General features: G+C 37.9%; 1 protein-coding gene across 3 annotated transcripts in view; it reads left to right on the top strand.

Moving 5' to 3' along the window:
• The window catches only part of LOC120128062 (serine/threonine-protein kinase TOR-like), a 28,822-nt gene that overhangs the window by 7,121 nt on the left and 2,862 nt on the right, over positions 1-18,839 (top strand). For all 3 annotated transcript variants that reach the window (XM_039145845.1, XM_039145846.1, XM_039145847.1), the window contains 27 exons: positions 121-283; positions 615-739; positions 862-914; positions 1,299-1,422; positions 1,518-1,703; positions 2,387-2,539; positions 2,614-2,766; positions 3,196-3,267; positions 3,359-3,493; positions 3,603-3,664; positions 3,858-3,955; positions 13,509-13,618; positions 13,691-13,864; positions 13,942-14,007; positions 14,671-14,739; positions 14,845-14,955; positions 15,576-15,716; positions 15,812-15,940; positions 16,093-16,255; positions 16,401-16,612; positions 16,906-17,112; positions 17,229-17,342; positions 17,429-17,632; positions 17,870-17,950; positions 18,181-18,255; positions 18,330-18,396; positions 18,599-18,759. In XM_039145845.1, the coding sequence (XP_039001776.1) occupies positions 121-283; positions 615-739; positions 862-914; positions 1,299-1,422; positions 1,518-1,703; positions 2,387-2,539; positions 2,614-2,766; positions 3,196-3,267; positions 3,359-3,493; positions 3,603-3,664; positions 3,858-3,955; positions 13,509-13,618; positions 13,691-13,864; positions 13,942-14,007; positions 14,671-14,739; positions 14,845-14,955; positions 15,576-15,716; positions 15,812-15,940; positions 16,093-16,255; positions 16,401-16,612; positions 16,906-17,112; positions 17,229-17,342; positions 17,429-17,632; positions 17,870-17,950; positions 18,181-18,255; positions 18,330-18,396; positions 18,599-18,759 (3,408 nt within the window). The remainder of the gene's footprint in view (positions 1-120; positions 284-614; positions 740-861; positions 915-1,298; positions 1,423-1,517; positions 1,704-2,386; positions 2,540-2,613; positions 2,767-3,195; positions 3,268-3,358; positions 3,494-3,602; positions 3,665-3,857; positions 3,956-13,508; positions 13,619-13,690; positions 13,865-13,941; positions 14,008-14,670; positions 14,740-14,844; positions 14,956-15,575; positions 15,717-15,811; positions 15,941-16,092; positions 16,256-16,400; positions 16,613-16,905; positions 17,113-17,228; positions 17,343-17,428; positions 17,633-17,869; positions 17,951-18,180; positions 18,256-18,329; positions 18,397-18,598; positions 18,760-18,839) is intronic.

Below are 18,839 nucleotides of genomic sequence, written 5' to 3'. Positions count from 1 at the left end.
GTTTAAATGGACAAGTAATTTGTCCCTGTATCTCTTGCGGATAGATTGTTAGATTGATTGTTTTGATTATTATTGTTCTTCTGTTTATATTCTTAAATTCTCCCTACCTCTCTTGCTTAGGTACTGCATCTAGTTGAGCAGCTTTGTTTAGCTCTCAATGATGAATTTCGAAAGTATCTTCCTTCTATTCTTCCATGCTGTATTCAAGTTTTGAGTGATGCAGAACGTTGCAATGATTACACCTATGTTCTTGACATCCTCCATACCTTGGAAGTGTTTGGTGGTTAGTAGCTGTACTTATTTCTCTTTTGGGACAAGTCTATTATTTGCAACTGTGATGCTGCATGGTAACATGCAGCATACTGGTTAAGCATGTTGAAAGAAAAATAAACATCTGAATATAGCTTTATAAAACCCTATAGTAATTTGCAAGTTATAAAATTATGAACATGAATATTTCTTGTTTTATTCTAGATAATCTTTTACATGGAACTTCCCTAATCTCTAAATTTGTTAGTTTTGAACCGGAACTTATTGTTTTTCTCTATCTATATAATTTCAAGCATCTCTAAATGATGGTATCTGAAGGATTTCTTATTATGATTACTTTGTAGGGACATTGGATGAACATATGCATCTACTTCTTCCTGCCCTTGTTAGACTGTTTAAAGTGGATGGTTCTGTGGAAATAAGACGTGCTGCTATCAGAACTTTGACAAGATTAATCCCTTGTGTTCAGGTAGGTAGCTTGAATTTATAACACTGAAGAATCAGTTATCATGTATTATTATATACCTGCGGATTCAAGTTCTGTTCAACTTCCATTTTTTTTCTGTTTGTTTTTTCCTTCTTGTAAATCAGGTGGCAGGTCACATATCATCTCTAGTGCATCACTTGAAGATAGTTTTAGATGGGTGAGTTGTCTATTTCTTTTGTTTAAACTGTAGGCTATAGAGAACTTCCCTATGCAGACTTATGTGTGGTCTATCACTAGCTTCATATCAGGAGTATCATGGTTATGGTTGAGATAATTTGATTTAATTTGCCTTCAGGTTTTCTCAGGTAAATAAGCAAGGATAATAAAATGATTGTTTATGATGATATCATAGGTCTGCAATCAACCTTGTAATTAATAGCCTATGAACCTTGTAATTTTTTTCAAACACGGGGATTCACTAACGGTGATAACTGATGGATGGTTCTAATGGGTTGGAACCGTCAGCATCAGTGGAGGCTTGATGGAAGCACCTTGCTATTTTTATGTACTTATGTCTGTACCTATAAAAAAATATTTACAGGAAAAATGATGAGCTCCGTAAGGATGCTGTTGATGCACTTTGCTGTCTGGCACACGCCCTTGGAGAAGACTTCACTATTTTTATCCCATCTATCCACAAACTTTTGTTGAAACACCGCTTGCGGGTATTGCTTCTTACCATATCATTGGCTTTTGCATGAAAAATTCTTTCCTGCTACTTCCCACAGTCAAATTTAATATCAAAAGTCACTTATTTCAGCATAAAGAATTTGAGGAAATTGAAGGTCGTTTGAGGCGATGTGAGCCGTTAATTGTGGGGAGCACGGCAGCACAAAGATTAAGTCGACGACCTCCAGTGGAGGTTGTTAGTGACCCACTAAATGATGTGGAAAATGATCCGTATGAAGATGGGAATGATGTGCAAAGACATCCTAGAGGTCACCAGGTATCCTCTTATGACTGTATGATAAGCTGTTACTATTATTATTATCATTTGTCCATTGGTTATTCATCTAGTATCCTATACCTTCTGCCTAGTAGACATGCGATGCTAGTTTGAAAATGAAGCTTGCAAATCATCTTTACCACATATCAGTTTAAACCGGTCATGTTGTGATCATAATTGTGATAGTCAGTACTGGATTTACTTACTTACCCAATGGCTTTGGTGGAGCTGTTTCTAAGTTGTTGGCATGCCCCGTTTTCTAGTTAATTGGATACACCATGTTTTAACGAAATGAAAGTATGATCCTCAAAACTTTTATGTAAAATGAGAATATTAAACATTGACCTCATTGACCTTTTTCCTTCTTTGAGTAGTTTCTGACTTTTAATAGCTTGTTATGTTGCATTATTTTTACACATTTATCTGGCTTGTTAATTTCTTGCGGCAGATGTGAGCACTGACAATTTCTGTCAGTCTTAAACTTGTGTAGTTCTATATTCTTATGCTTGCTGGATAGACAAAAATTTGATTACTTTTGTCCACTATCTTGTACTATGTATCTATGAAATTGTGCTTTGAAGTTGCACTTCATTTTATCCTTGTTTTGTTTCTTTAAATAATCTCCACATGTTATTTCATGGGATCTATAGAGACCATCATTGACATAAATTGCTTCTGTATAGGTCAATGATGGTCGCTTACGCACTGCTGGGGAGGCTTCTCAACGCAGTACAAAAGAAGATTGGGCTGAATGGATGAGGCATTTTAGCATTGAACTCTTAAAAGAATCTCCTTCTCCAGCATTACGAACCTGTGCTCGGCTTGCACAATCCCAGGTATGTATGTTTATAGGGTTATGTTTATATATCCTTTCCTTGAGAGTTAGGTTTCTAATCTGCTCCTTTTGCAGCCTTTTGTTGGGCGTGAGTTGTTTGCTGCTGGTTTTGTTAGTTGCTGGTCTCAACTGAATGAGTCTAGTCAGAGGCAGTTGGTTCGAAGCTTGGAGATGGCCTTTTCTTCCCCTAATATTCCTCCTGAAATTTTGGCTACTCTTCTCAACTTGGTATCTGATTGCTTGTTTTTATTCCTTGAATATTCCTTCTTTTTATGGAAGCTATCTGATTGCTTTTATCCTTTACTAGCTGATTTATTAGATTCACTTTAGAAGACCATATTAATCTGCTTGAATATCTTATCAAAAAAAAATCTGCCTGTATTTTTTTTCTGTTTTTTTTTTGTTCTTGCCAACTTCTGAGTTGAGTTGTCATCGCATGACTGCTCCCCAAGTAATATTAAAGAAACTACGTGGTAAATAATCAACTTAAGGTGCAAAACATATAAGCAGTCATGTGATAAAGAACGCCTTTGCTGTAGCCAACAAGCAGTTGTTACATGCATAACCCATTTGTTATGGCAGTCCGGGTAAAATGCATTTGATAGAGAAGGTAATGTATTTATTTTGTTTATAAATACAAATATGTTATCATTTCAGGCTGAATTCATGGAGCGTGATGAAAGACCTCTCCCTATAGACATACGCCTTCTTGCTGCACTTGCTGAAAAGGTATCCTTTCCTTGAGAAAAGCTTTTATGTAATATGCATTTTTATGTCATGTGGGTGGTGAAAGATTTATCTTTCATATGGAACATGCCAGTGTCGAGCATTTGCTAAGGCACTACATTACAAAGAAATGGAATTTGAAGGTGCCCGCTCAAAGAAGATGGATGCCAACCCTGTTGCTGTAGTTGAAGCTCTCATACACATAAATAATCAGTTACACCAGCATGAGGTATATAACTATATATATTCAGTGTTCTTTTCCTTCTAATACCTTCATGCTTTCCCCTAAGTTTTCCCCCTTGATTTATGTTGTGATTTCATTTTTTTAACTTTTTTAGGCTGCTGTGGGAATATTAACTAATGCCCAGCAACATCTGGATGTTCAGTTGAAGGAATCATGGTATTAGACATTTGATTTTCCAAAAGATTTGTGACATTAATGTCATTCAGAGAGCTTTTATGTCATAGTTTTGTGCTTGTCATTCTGCACATTCTCCTGATTTACTATTTCGTGCTGTCTTCCTCAAATATGTATATTTGTTGCAAAGGGGAGGAAAAAAGAAATTCTAAGTACATATATTTGTGTTTATTAGGTATGAGAAATTGCAGAGATGGGATGATGCTCTTAAGGCGTACACCGTCAAATCTTCTCAAGCATCAAGCCCGCATCTCGTACTAGAAGCTACTCTAGGTATTAGCACAATGGCTCATTTAATTATTCCTCATGTTCTTTCTTTTAGTTCTTCCATGCTTCTTATTACTATACTTTTTAAAGACGGAAAAACTTGTTCCGAATAAATCGTGTTTATTTCTGCTGAATATAGCTGACTTAAATAGAGTTTACAATGTAACAACTTTACATAAAAAGATGCATAAAATTAGCAACAAATAAAAATGATTCTATCTAATTAAAAATGATCCTAAGCAAAATCCCAGCTCAAGCTTCTTGGATTTGGAGCTCGGTGGTGAATTCTTATTTTAAAGAAGACTCTTTTGGTTGCTATTTTCGCAGCAAGTTCAGACTAGAAGTTGGGAATGGTCAATTTATTCAGTTTTGGCAGGACAAATGGGCGATGGACTGCCCTCTTAAGGTTTCTTTTCCGAGGTTGTTCGCAATCTCTACAAACCAGTTTGGAAAACTTATTGAATTTGGCGAGTTCAGTTCTTTGGGATGGATCTGGAATATTCAGTTGAGGAGAAGCTTAGCCGATTGGGAATTTGAACAGTGGGCTAACCTGATGGCTATCATTTCTAATTTTTGTCTGTCTAAAGAGGCAATCGATGGTCTGATTTGGAAAGGAAACGGAATTGGTGTCTATTCTGCTAATTCATGTGTGAAGACTTGTTCTTTGGCTCAGAAGGAGGATTATGTTTGGAAGAAATTTGTGTGGAAAGGTCTGGTGCCACCAAGAGTCGAGGTATTCATGTGGCAGGTGGTTCTTCAAAAACTGCCAGTGAGGTCTGAATTGGTTAAGAGAGGGGTTACGGGTATAACAGATCTTTCTTGTCCTCTATGTAATTTGGAGGTTGAATCTTCTTCTCATTTATTTTTCTCGTGTTCAGTTGTGCGGTCACTTTGGAACAAATTTGTGCAGTATTGGAGTCTTTTTGTGGTTTTTCATACAAATGCTCAGAAGTTTCTTCAAGCTTGGGAAGATCTTAATCCTAGGTCTGCCATTTGGAAGTTCATTCCTGCCGTTGTTATTTGGACTGTTTGGAAAGTAAGAAATGATATTGTTTTTGATAGAGGGAAGTTTGACCATCTTAATCTATTTTTCTTAGCAAGAGTACAACTTGCATCTTGGTTCTCAGCTAAGTATGCAGATTCTGTTATTTCAATGGATTCTCTAATCGGGGACCCTTCTCTTGGGGATTCATGCTTTCCTCTCAACAAATTGATTGTTACTACAATTCCTTGGTCCCCCCTCCTAAGGGCTTTGTAAAATTGAATGTGGATGCTGCTACAAATTCTGATTGGAACAGCAGTGGAGTTGCGGGTATCCTAAGAGATGAGGAAGGTCTTATTCTAGGATCTTTTAAGGAGGCCACGGGCCCGGGTCCACCTATTATGATGGAGCTAAGGGCTATTCAGAAGGGCTTAATTTTCTTTGATTCAGTGAAAGGAGGTATTAATGGTCGTTTGTTGTTAGAATCAGACTGCAAATTGGCAGTGGATTGGGTTAAGAATGGAACTTTCTGCCCTCAGATTTTTGTCAGTCTTGTAAGGAACATAACTATTAAGCTAAAAGAAGTTGAGGGTGTTATTAGATGGGTTGCTAGGGCAGCCAATATTGAGGCTGATGGGTTGGCTAAATCTGCCATTGGCTAATTCCAGTGTATCTTAGGGGTATTTTATTTTGGGATTTTCAAATTGTTGTAAGGGGCTTATCTTCTTGTTGTAATCTTAGTTATTATCATTAATGAAGTTTAAGGTACTCTTTTCCTCCTTCCTCTGATGAAGGAACTCATTATAAGTTCCTTATTCAAGAAGGGGGTTTTAATGAGGCCTACAATTCCTATCAAAAAAAAAAAAATCCTATCTAATAACTAATAGAATAAAAAACTGATTCTATCTAATTAAAAATGATCCTATCTAATAATTAATAGAATAAAAACTGATTCTATCTAATTTAATTTAGATATTCTCGACACCCCCCCTCAAGCTGGAGAATAGATATCGATCATTCCCAGCTTGGACAGAAATCCTTCGAACATCGTAGTAAACAGCCTTGGAGTGTTTTTCTGAGGGACAATGCATAAACTGACTAACCAAGCTCACAGCAACTGCAATATCTGGTCTCGTATGAGCCAAATAAATCAGTTTCCCCACCAGCTTCTGATACCGATTCTTGTCCACAGGCTCAGCACCATCTTCTTTTTCGAGTTTTTGATTCGAATCAATAGGAGTCGCCACTGGTTTACATCCGAGTAATCCGGTCTCTTTCAAGATATCGAGGACATATTTCCTTTGCGAGATAATTATACCTTTTGAGGATCTAGCCACCTCCATTCCAAGGAAATATTTGAGTTGTCCTAGATCCTTGACTTCAAACTGGTTGGATAAGAAGTTCTTCAACGACTCCAACTCTACTGTGTCATCTCCTGTCATAACAATGTCATCTACATACACAATTAAAATAGCAATTTTACCATTATTGTGTTTGTAGAACATAGTATGATCAGACTGGGCCTGAGTGTAACCATGTTGTTTCACAGCTCTCATGAATCTCTCGAACCAGGCTCTCGGAGATTGTTTCAATCTATAAATGGATTTCTTTAGCTTGCAGACCCTGCCATCCTTCTTCAATTCATCAAAGCCTGGAGGAACTTCCATAAACACCTCTTCCTCTAGCTCACCGTTTAGGAACGCATTCTTCACATCAAACTGTCTGAGAGTCCAATCCAGATTGGCGGCTAGTGAGAGTAGGACACGTACGGTGTTTAGTTTGGCCACAGGTGCGAAGGTCTCCTCGTAGTCAAGGCCGTATGTCTGAGTGAAGCCTCGTGCTACGAGTCTTGCCTTGTATCTCTCGACCGAGCCATCTGCATGGTATTTGATGGTGAACACCCACTTGCTGCCTACAGATCGTTTCCCCTCAGGTAAAGGAGTTAGATCCCACGTGTCATTCTTCTTCAGGGCCTTTAACTCCTCAAAAACTGCCTCTCTCCATCTCGGAACTTCTAGAGCTTCATGTATCGACTTAGGTAGTGCATCATCCATAATCCTGGTGGAAAAAGCTTTGAAATCTGGAGAGAGTTTATTATAAGATAAGAAATTGGATATTGGATGTTTTGTGGTACATGATCTAACACCTTTGCGCAAGGCTATGGGTTCAAAGAATTCTGTAGAAGGCTCTAAATTTGGAGAAGAAATAGGAGAAAGAGAAGTCGTACCTTGGACCATAGTCGAGTCCGATGGTTGGCATACCTTGGGGGCCGGTGGAACATTACTTGGTCGAGTCATCCGTCTAGAATAAACACGAAGTTCAGTAGGTGGTTCCAAGTTGGTTTCTACCTGAGTCTCACGAGGTTGTGGATTTATAGGTTGTGAAATCCTAGGATTAGTTACGGAAATATAAATTGGTTCCACTGAGCTATTTACAACCGATTTTGGCAAGGATGTTTGTTCCCAAAAACTCATTTCAGAGTCATTCTCCCTCGGAAGAGAGTTTTTGTCAAAAAAAGGTTGTTTTTCAAAAAACGTGACATCCATACTCACATAATACTTCCCAGATTTAGGATCAAAGCATTTATACCCTTTTTGTGTTGATGAAAAACCTAGAAATATGCATTTATGTGCTCGGGGATCGAGTTTTCCTCTATTTTGGCCGTGTATATGAACAAAAGCAATGCGACCAAAAATTTTAGGTGTTAAATCAGTGAAAGATCTATTTTCAGGAAACATATTCTTTAGAGCTTGCAAAGGAGTAATATAATTAAGAACTCTTGTAGGCATTCGATTTATCAAATAAGACGCTGTTAAGAGTGCTTCATTCCAAAAACGATTAGGAACATTCATAGCAAACAGTAAAACCTTAGTCACCTCTAATAAATGCCTATTTTTCTTTCAACAACTCCATTTTGTTGGGGAGTATCAACGCAAGAACTGTGATGAATAATTCCTTTTTGTTTCAAAAAATCACCTAAGATTGCATTAAAATATTCTCGACCATTATCGGTTCTAAGAACTTGAATATTTGCTTGAAACTGAGTATTGATCAGTGAGTGAAAATTTTTGAAAACACTTGCTGCCTCGGATTTTTCTTTTAGTAAATAAATCCACGTGACTCTAGTGTGATCATCAATGAATGTGATGAACCATCTAGATCCTGAGGTTGTTTTTACTCGTGAAGGGCCCCAAATATTACTATGCACAAGAGAAAAAGGATTTGATGGCATATACTTTAAAGATGGATAAACAGATCTATGATGTTTTGCCAATTCACAAGCTTCACACTGAAAAGAAAAACCGTCCTTTTTTTTTAAAAAGATTTGGAAACAAATATTTCAAGTAATTAAAACTAGGATGGCCTAACCTATAATGCCACAACATTATTTCATTCTCACAAGACAAGGTAGTAAAGCATCTCGGTTTCTGAACTTGTTTATCTGAAGGATTGTTTGTGACCAAGTGATAGAGTCCATCAACCTCCTTAGCATTGCCAATCATCTTCCCCGAACAAGGGTCCTGAAATTCAAATCCAGCAAATGTTATTGTAGCAATGCATTTGCAATCATAAATAATACGATTAACAGAGATGAGATTGCAAGAGAGCTTTGGGACATGTAGGACATTTAGTAATGTGAGAGATGGAGAAATAATGATAGAGCCTTTTCCAGCTATAGAGGTTAGGGAGCCATCAACAATTTTTACCTTCAGATTACCAGATAAAGGAAAATAAGATGAGAATATGGAGGAATTACCGGTCATGTGATCTGTTGCCCCTGAATCTATGATCCAAGGGTTTGATTTAGAACCGGCTATGAAAGCTGTAGGATATGTACCTTTCTGGGCTAATGATGAAGAGGCAATATAAGATGATGGGTTAGGAGTGTTGGATATGGAATGAGAACTCATTAGTTGATACAATTGCTCTAGCTGTTCTTTGCTGAAGGCAGACAGTTCTGAGGCAGGTTTCGGCTCTTCAGATGAGGCATGGAATCCCTTTGCATTACGAGAATTTCGATTGGCTGAAAAATTCTCGGCTGGCTTCCCGTGTAGCTTCCAACACTTGGCTTTAGTGTGTCCCGGCTTGTTGCAGTGCTCGCAGATTGGCCGATCTCTGTCGTTCCAACGATCGTTGCGACGTGGTGGCTGACCCGAGAACAAGGCAGAAGACTCGGTGGGATTTGGTGAGTGGCCTCCAAGCATGACTATCCGCCGGCTCTCCTCTCGTCTGACTTCGGAGAAGACTTCTCTTGTGCTTGGTAGTGGTTCACGACCAAGAATGCGCCCTCTGACTTCATCCAATTCCTTGTTAAGGTCGACAAGGAATTCGAAGACGCGTTCTTTTTCCACCATCTTCTGGAATAGAGCCCTGTCCTTAGCACAACTCCATTCGTAGTCGCTGAACATGTCAACCTCTTGCCACAAGGTCTTGAGTTCAGTGTAGTATTGAGTGACAGTTTTTTCTCCTTGTTTTAGCCTCCATAACCGAGTTTTTAGTTCAAACCATTGTCCTGCGTTCCCGAGATCATAATAGGTCTCGTTCACAGCATTCCAAATGTCATGAGCAGTAGGTAGGAAGAGATAAGTTCTCCCTACACTTGGATCCATGGAATTTATGAGCCAAGACATAATCATCGAGTTTTCTGCCTCCCATCTTTCAGATTCTTCATCTTCTTCGGCAGGTTTCGTAGTGGTACCTGAGAGATAGCCGAATTTTCCACGGCCATGAATAAACAGTTTCACAGATTGTGACCACTGTAAGAAATTATTTCTATTCAACTTGTGAGAAGTGATGGATATGTTTTGGAAGGATTCAGTGTTTAGGGTGATTGAAGGTGAGCGAGTAAAACTCATAGAGTCGATACCAGAGGAATGTTCTTAAAGGAGAAATTATGAAGTTCTTCTTCAACTTCTATTCGGGGAAAGATTGGGATCATGGCATCAACCATACCTTTATTACTCTTATTCCTAAGGTCTTGAACAGTGGTGACCTTGATGATTATAGGCCTATTAGCTTAGTTGGTGGATTATATAAGATCCTATCTAAGTGCCTATCGAGGAGGTTGAGGAACTGTATTTCAGACTTAATTAGTCCTACTCAATTTGCCTTCACCCAAGGGAGACAAATATTGGATTGTTCTTTAATTGCGAATGAAGGGGTGGATTATTGGAGGAAAAATGGTCTTAAAGGTTGTGTTCTCAAGGTAGATTTCAAGAAAGCGTATGATTTGGTGGAGTGGGACATTTTGTTTCTAGTAATGGAGAAAATGGGATTTGGTTCCAGGTGGAGAGGTTGGATCAGAAAGTGTGTAACCACAGCTTCAGTTTCTGTTTTAGTGAATGGAGTTCCTACTGAGGAATTTGCAATGGCTAAAGGTCTTAGACAGGGGTGCTCTCTATCACCTCTGTTGTTTAATTTTATTAGAGAACTTCTCAATCTGCTAATTGTGAAGGCTGTGGAGCAGGGTCTGTTTTCTGGACTGGTTTTAGGAAGGGGTGCTGACGCTTTAAAACTATCTCATCTACAGTTCGCGGATGATCTCATTATGTTTTGTGGTGCATCCAAGACGCAGATTTTAAATGTGAAGAGGGTGCTTAGAGTGTTTCAATTGATTTCTGGTTTACAACTCAACTTGAAGAAAAGTAAACTGTTTGGTGTGAATATGAATGAGGAAGAAGTTCAGCAGTGGGCTAACTCTATCGGATGTTCTGTGGGTAGTTTTCCCTCTGAATATTTAGGACTGCCTTTGGGTGTTACTAGGAACTCTACAACACTTTGGAATCCGGTGGTGAATAATTTTATGAATAAATTAGCGGGGTGGAAGGCTGCTTCCCTGTCATTAGCAGGAAGGTTGGTTTTAATAAAGTCGGTTCTATGTTCGCTCCCGACGTATTATTTATCTTTATTTAAGATACCAGCTGCGGTTCTTAAATCTCTCAACTCCATTATGATGAATTTCTTATGGGGTGGGGGAGTAGGTAAAAATAAGATACATTGGGTTAACTGGTCGAATGTGTGCAAGTCAAAATTCGAGGGGGGTTTAGGTGTTAGGAACCTTGGTTTCATGAATAGAGCTCTTCTAGCAAAATGGTATTGGAGGTATGCTAATGAAAGGGGGTCTGTTTGGAGGGAATTCATTTGTTCTAAATACAAAATGGATCCATCTTGGTTAATGTTTGATAACAAAGTCCCACAAAGAGTATCTTGGATTTGGAGATCGGTGGTTTTGAATCACTTTAAAGAAGACAGAGTATTGGCTCTAAGTTTAGAAGTTTGTATTCTTTCCGAGTTGGGGATGGCAGATTAATTAGGTTCTGGCAGGATAATTAGGCGTTGGACTTTCCTTTTATAATTATTTTCCCTCGATTGTTCTCCATTTCCACAAACAGAATGGGTAAACTGGTTGAATTTGGGAATTACAGCTCATATGGTTGGAGTTGGGATGTGCAGTTTAGGAGAAATTTAAACAAATGGGAAGTAGAAGAGTGGGTTAACTTGATGAATGCTATCTCCTATGTTTCTCTATCTACGGAGTTATGTGATGGGGTGATTTGGAAAAGTACTGGAGATGGGGTATATACTGTTAAATCTGGCACTAAGATTTGTTCAACCATTATTTCGGATGCGGAAGAGGTATATTTCTGGAAGAAGATTATTTGGAGAGGCCAGATTCCACCTAGAGTGGAGTCCTTTATGTGGCAGGTGGTGTTAGGGAAACTGACTGTTAGGTCAGAACTTGTTAAAAGGGGAATTCAAGGAATTGTAGACATTAGGTGCCCTCTTTGTAAGAGAGAGGTGGAGTCTCCATCGCACTTGTTTTTCACGTGTTCGGTGGTGTGGATGATTTGGAACAAATTTATGAATTTCTGGAAGATTAAGTCTGTTTTGCATTTTAATGCGAAAAAATTCCTACTTGCTTGGGCTGAGTTGAAGTCTTCTTCTACAATTTGGTCTTTTATTCCTGGGGCAGTTATGTGGACTACTTGGAAAGTAAGGAATCTCATTGTGTTTGAAGGGGGAAAGCTGGATTTGGCTGAATATTTTTTCCTAGCAAGGTTTAGACTAGCTTCTTGGTTTCTTGCTAAGTACAAAGAGGTGTCTATTCCTAAGGATTCTCTTATTTCAGACCCTTCATTAGGGGATTTGTGCTCTCTTTATCCTAATCGGCTTGTATCTATATTTCCTTGGTCTCCTCCTCCTCAAGGTTTTGTAAAGTTAAATGTTGATGCAGCTACTACAAGAGATTGGAAGAAGAGTGGGATAGGAGGTGTTCTAAAGGACTCCTCGGGTTCGACTTTAAGTTCTTTCAAGGAATCTGCCGGTCCGGGAGCTCCAACTTTTATGGAATTAAAAGCTATTCAAAAGGGTCTAATGTTCTATGCGGATTTACGAGACAGGAAGGGTCTTCTGATTATTGAAAGCGACAGCAAAGTTGCGGTAGACTGGATTAAGAAAGAGGATCTAGTTCCTGATGTTTATGCGTTTTTGATCAAAGATATTGTTCATAGGCTTAATGTTTTAGAAGGTGTTGTAAGATGGGTTAATAGGTCAGCCAATCTAGAGGTTGATGCCTTAGCTAAAGAAGGAATTGGCTGATTCTATTCTAGTCTTATATTTCGGGTGTTTTATGGCTGTTTCAAGTTTATTTGGTTGGTGGGGTGTATGATGGTTGTATCTTATGTAATTTTATGGTTCAATAAAATCCTAAGGCGCTCTTTTCCTCCTTCCACTGATTAAGGAGTTCATATAAACTCCATTAATCAAGAAGGGGGTTTTTAACGAGGCCTGAAATTCTTATAAAAAAAAACAACTTTACATAAAAAGATGCATAAAATTAGCAACAGAATAAAAATGATTCTATCTAATTAAAAATGATCCTATCTAATAACTAATAGAATAAAAAACTGATTCTATCTAATTAAAAATGATCCTATCTAATAACTAATAGAATAAAAACTGATTCTATCTAATTTAATTTAGATATTCTCGACACTTTTCATAGCAAAAACTTGGAATTCTTTGAATTTATCTAAAAGAATGCAGAAAAAGATTGCGGCATATATGTTTCACTATTCTCTAGGATGACATATTGTAGACTGAGAACATATATTTTGAGTTGTCTATGTTTATAGTCCGAGGACAGCAAAATTAATACTGAGTTTTGCAATCTCTTCCTTAGCTTTTTTCATTTTTTATTTTCTAAAATTTCATTTAGGACACTTTTGGTTAGGCATATTTAGGGGTCAAAATATTTTTATTTTCAATCAATTTTTGATTAGACAAAATATTGCTATTATTGTATTCAAGTTAGCTCTTTATAAGCTGAATTATGATGCTTCTCTGGAACTTTTACTTATTTAAAAGGAGAGAAAAGCCTTTAGTGAATTGCCAACCCTATAAACTGTTGTGGACTAATAACTAGTAAATACATCAAATTATCACCAGTTTTTTGCTGACTTAAAGTTTTCACATATCTGTATTTTACATCATCATATTTGAGCTTGGAAAGGATAGTTTACTTCCTATATAAGTATATAATAGTTCCTTGAAATCTTTAATGTGTGTACGTTGTAGGGCGAATGCGATGCCTTGCTGCATTGGCTCGATGGGAAGAACTTAACAACTTGTGCAAAGAGTATTGGACTCCAGCAGAGCCCTCTGCTCGATTGGAAATGGCACCAATGGTTTGTTATTATGATGTAGTATATTCCAACATTTTTTATATTGTACTTGTAATCATGAGTTTATTCTTTTAGGCTGCGAAAGCTGCTTGGAACATGGGAGAATGGGACCAAATGGCCGAGTATGTGTCACGGTTAGATGATGGTGATGAAACCAAACTCCGGGCTTTAGGGAACACTGCTGCTACTGGTGATGGAAGCAGTAATGGTACATTCTTCAGAGCTGTTCTGCTAGTTCGGAGGGGAAAGGTACTTTTCTAGCCCAGACTCGGTGCTTCTATTAGTTCTTGTGAATGCCGTCATCTTTTTCTATATGCATTTTGCAGTATGATGAGGCACGCGATTATGTTGAGAGAGCGAGAAAGTGTCTGGCAACAGAGCTTGCTGCTTTGGTTAGTCTCTTAACTTCTCCAATTTCTTGAACTGTGCACTAGGAGCACCCCCGGGCCGCCTGCCCGGGGATTTTCTTGCATCATTCATTTCATTCTTTATATTAGCCAATACTCTAAATTGCCACTTTTCAGTTTCTAGAACATATCCAACATTATTCACGCTGCCCTCTTCCTTTTTAAAACTGTCTCATATTCATAGTCCTTATGGCTCTACCTCCTTTGTGCTTTGAAAATATTTGAAAGGGAATGTAAAATACCATTTAGGTATAATGAAGTTCCCTGTGCCCCTTCCCAGTTATGCGTGTGTATGGGCTTTTTATTATGACTTTGTTGGTATGTCATAATGGCAAAGATGGTTATAAGGCTCATTTGGTACATTATATAAAAAGCAATGAAATTACTTATTTAAATAAAATTATAGAACTTTAGCTTTTGTTGTGGTTCAGGACCCTGATGCTCTATTTTTTTTTTATAAGAATGCTAGGCCTCGTTAAATGATGCCATTTGATTTCTATTTAATATTACTATAATTGTTTTCTTGTATACAGTACCTTCAATGATGCCATTTGATTTCCGGTGATGGAAGTTCAAATATTTATTTGTTTAGACTTTAGAAAATCTTTTACTTAATGGCTATCATGATACTAATACCTACTAATTCAGGTTTTGGAGAGCTATGAGCGTGCTTACACCAATATGGTCCGTGTTCAGCAGCTTTCAGAACTAGAAGAGGTTCATTCTATATGTATTTTAGATTTAGTTTTCTCCTTTTTAGTTCATTTCTATAAGCGTGATTTTCTTGAAGAATGGTTCAGTGGACATCATCATTTATTGCAGGTCATTGATTATTGCACTCTCCCTATGGGAAATCCTGTTGCTGAAGGGCGGCGGGCCTTAATTAGAAATATGTGGACTGAGCGAATACAGGGAGCAAAACGAAATGTTGAAGTAAGTGATTTACTTTGATGACGTGTTTCCTATTCTTAATTAGTAAGTGTTGCTTTTGCTAATTTATACACCATTTATGGTTTTTTCTATATTAAATTTTATGAAGTTATTGGAAGAATTGAATTGTAGGAAGGCTCTTCCTTATCTTTCATTTTTAAACAGTTTTTCTTTTTTATTTTTCTGTTCCTATCAATATCCCCTTTTTTTCATTTTTAATGTACACGTGTCTGACGCCTGTGTTTGTATCATTTCCATACATGGGTACATGGATATTGCCTTCTAAACCTTCCAAATGAACATACCTGTGCCAGATACATGTACAGATCTAATACTTGCCCACATGAATCCGAGTTACACACACTGACATGGAAGATTTAATATAGTCTAGATTTCTGTTAGGGTGGCACCTGAATCTGTGCCTTACTGACAGTTGTACTGCAATACACAGATTTCTATTATGTGGTAGTTATGTGTTGTGACTAAGAGGCAATTTTCTATCATAGCTTATTGAAGCAAAACTGTTTGTGCTGCTGAAATTATACATGAAAGAAAACTTTTAGATGGTAGAGTGTATCACTTGCTTCTCTCGCTTGAGAGCTGGTTTCTATTCAAATATGCAGGTCTGGCAAGCGCTTTTGGCTGTTAGAGCTCTTGTTCTACCTCCAACAGAGGACATTGAAACCTGGCTCAAGTTTGCTTCTCTTTGTCGGCAGAATGGAAGGATAAGTCAGGCTAGGTCAACCTTAATTAAGCTTCTACAGGTCTGTACTGCTTATATTTTCTTAAGCTGCCAGAATGCAAAATCATATTTGGTTTCTTTAAATTTTTTTTCTTCTGGATGCTGGATGGTACTCAGTATGATCCTGAAACTTCTCCCGAAAATGTAAGATATCATGGTCCCCCTCAAGTAATGCTGGCTTACTTAAAATATCAATGGTCACTTGGAGATGATCTTAAACGAAAGGAAGCATTTTCCAGGCTTCAGGTATATCCATTTTGGCAATTTCAGCCAAGTTCACTTGTCCTTTTTCTCATCTTTCATGCATATCCATAACGAATACATCTTTCTGCTGGCGTTCACTACCCATTTCTATGTTGCATTTTTCTAAAACCAATGATGGAAAATCACCGTAACAGAATCTGGCTAGAGAGCTTACAATCTCCCCAAATGTCCAATCCATTCAATCAACTGCTTCAATTAGTGGTAATGCAAATGTTCCACTTCTGGCCCGTGTGCATCTTAAACTAGGATCTTGGCAGTGGACACTGTCACCTGGATTGGATGATGATTCAATACAAGGTAGTTAATACTAAGAACTTGATATCTTGTTCATTTGCAGCTTTTATTCTCCTTTTCACCGAATGATTAGTGTAACCAAATAAAAGACTTATGGGTTCTTAAATGCAAAAGTTATGAAATTTTTTCTTGGTCTTTTTTGGTGCAGAAATCCTTTCAGCATTTGGGAATGCCACTCAGTTCGCACCAAAATGGGCAAAAGCATGGCACGCATGGGCATTGTTCAATACAGCTGTCATGTCTCACACTCTAAGAGGTTATCCAGCCATTGCCTCTCAGTTTGTTGTTTCAGCTGTCAATGGATATTTTCATTCAATAGCCTGTGCAGCAAATGCAAAAGGTGTTGATGACAGTCTACAGGTATATAACTGAGTATACAATGTCATTTTTATGAATTATAAGGCACTCTTTTCCTCCTTCCGCTGATTAAGGAGCACCTTATGGTGTTCCATTAATTATGAAGAGGTTTTTTAACGAGGCCTATCTTCTTATAAAAAAAAATAGCATAAAAAATTTAATAATGTCATTTACAATTTTATTTCACTGTGTTCGTTGGGATCTGACCTATTTTTATTTATCTTCTTAGCTTCTATTTGATAACTTTGTCATGGCCTTCCAAACGTTGTTCTTAAATTCTGATTTTTTTCTTTCAGGATATACTTCGGCTCCTTACTCTGTGGTTTAACCATGGAGCAACTGCAGAAGTTCAAAAGGCCTTACAGATAGGATTTGCCCAAGTTAATATCAACACATGGTTGGCTGTTTTACCGCAAATAATCGCTAGAATACATTCAAATAACCATGCTGTGAGAGAACTCATTCAATCACTTTTGGTGCGAATTGGTCAAAGTCATCCCCAGGTTTGCTTTAATTATTTATGTTCTGCGTCAAAATTGGAGCTGTTGGTGCTGTAGCGGCCTTAATTCAAAATATTTTGAGCTATTTCATTTGCTAAACTGATTTAATTCTTCCCCAGGCTCTTATGTACCCTCTTCTTGTTGCCTGTAAATCCATAAGCAATTTGCGTAAAGCAGCTGCTCAAGAAGTGGTTGACAAAGTGCGTCAGCATAGTGGTGTACTTGTGGATCAGGTTGAATAATTAAAATCAGTTTATCTTTTGCTTTGATTTATCTGTCTTAGCCATTTGATCTATAAATAGATTTGACATGTGCACAGGCACAATTGGTTTCAAAGGAACTAATCAGGGTTGCAATACTTTGGCATGAATTATGGCATGAGGGGCTGGAAGAAGCTAGTCGTCTATACTTTGGTGAACATAACATTGAAGGGATGCTGAAAGTCTTGGAGCCTTTACATGAGATGCTCGAGGAAGGGGCTATGAGGGACAATACTACTATAAAGGAGAGAGCATTCATTGAGGTTTTATCTATTTCTCTGCTATTATCTTATCTCCCCATGGGATTTGTTCATTAACAGATGCATGTTAATCTCATTCCTTTCTTTCGGGGTTTTATTATCATAATTAATGACCGAGTTGTTTATACTTCTGCTATGTGTCCCCCCCCAACCCCGCGCGATATATTGGAGTCCTCCATGCTTTTTGAGATTTCCTGTGTGTGCATTCAGTTAATTCATTTTAGTTTCATTGTATTGCAGGCATACCATCATGACTTGTCTCAGGCCTATGAGTGCTGCATGAAATATAAGAGAACTGGAAAAGATGCTGAGCTTACTCAGGTAAGACATCTTTGATGACTAAATTCTTAGATTTTACATATATTTGATTCATTTCCTATGTGATGTGTGGGTATGAGAAATTGTTCTATTTATTGGGTGAGCAATATTATTACTTGTGGTTGGTGTTGCTAATTAGTATATGGCAATATGCTACTGGTTTGTCTGTTCTGTATTCTTTTCGGCTTTCCAGAAGCAGTGTATGTCTCCTAATTATTTTTTGAATTCATCAGGCATGGGATCTCTATTATCATGTTTTCAGGAGAATAGACAAGCAACTTCAAAGTCTTACTACCCTGGACCTGCAGGCAAATATCGATCTCTGTATTTCTTCTCAATTCATTAATGCAACTATGCTAACTTTTCACTGTATATTCTGCAGTCTGTTTCTCCCGAGTTGGTAGAATGCCGTGATCTGGAGCTCGCTGTACCTGGGACTTACCGTGCGGGTAAGCATAATGGTTATTTTGAATTTATCTCTTGGTATGAACCTGACTGCCCTGCTCTCTTGGCCTAGTTGCAAGAAGTTTGTGTGGCATTAGAACTAGAGTTCAAACCCCAGCATCCTTTCCTTATCCCCCAATTATCCCTTTTTTTATTTATTAAATACTGGCTACCCTAACTAAAGTGAACCCCTCTTTTGATTGTCAGAATCACCTGTGGTAACGATAGCATCATTTGCACATCAACTTGATGTCATAACTTCCAAACAGCGACCTCGGAAATTGACTATTCATGGAAGTGATGGTGAAGATTATGCCTTCTTATTAAAAGGACACGAAGATCTTCGCCAAGATGAGCGTGTCATGCAGGTAGTTTCTACTTTCTTTTCTTTTCCATTCCCCTTTGTGTTTCACTTTCATGCAAGCTTGATGATTCTACAGTTCCTTTG

The sequence above is a fragment of the Hibiscus syriacus genome, unplaced genomic scaffold, assembly GCF_006381635.1.
Source record: "Hibiscus syriacus cultivar Baekdansim isolate YM2019G1 unplaced genomic scaffold, ASM638163v2 tig00110474_pilon, whole genome shotgun sequence".
In the NCBI taxonomy this organism is placed as follows: domain Eukaryota; kingdom Viridiplantae; phylum Streptophyta; class Magnoliopsida; order Malvales; family Malvaceae; genus Hibiscus; species Hibiscus syriacus.
The sequence above is the reverse complement of the archived record's forward strand: the minus strand, read 5'-3'. Positions and strand labels throughout refer to the sequence as shown.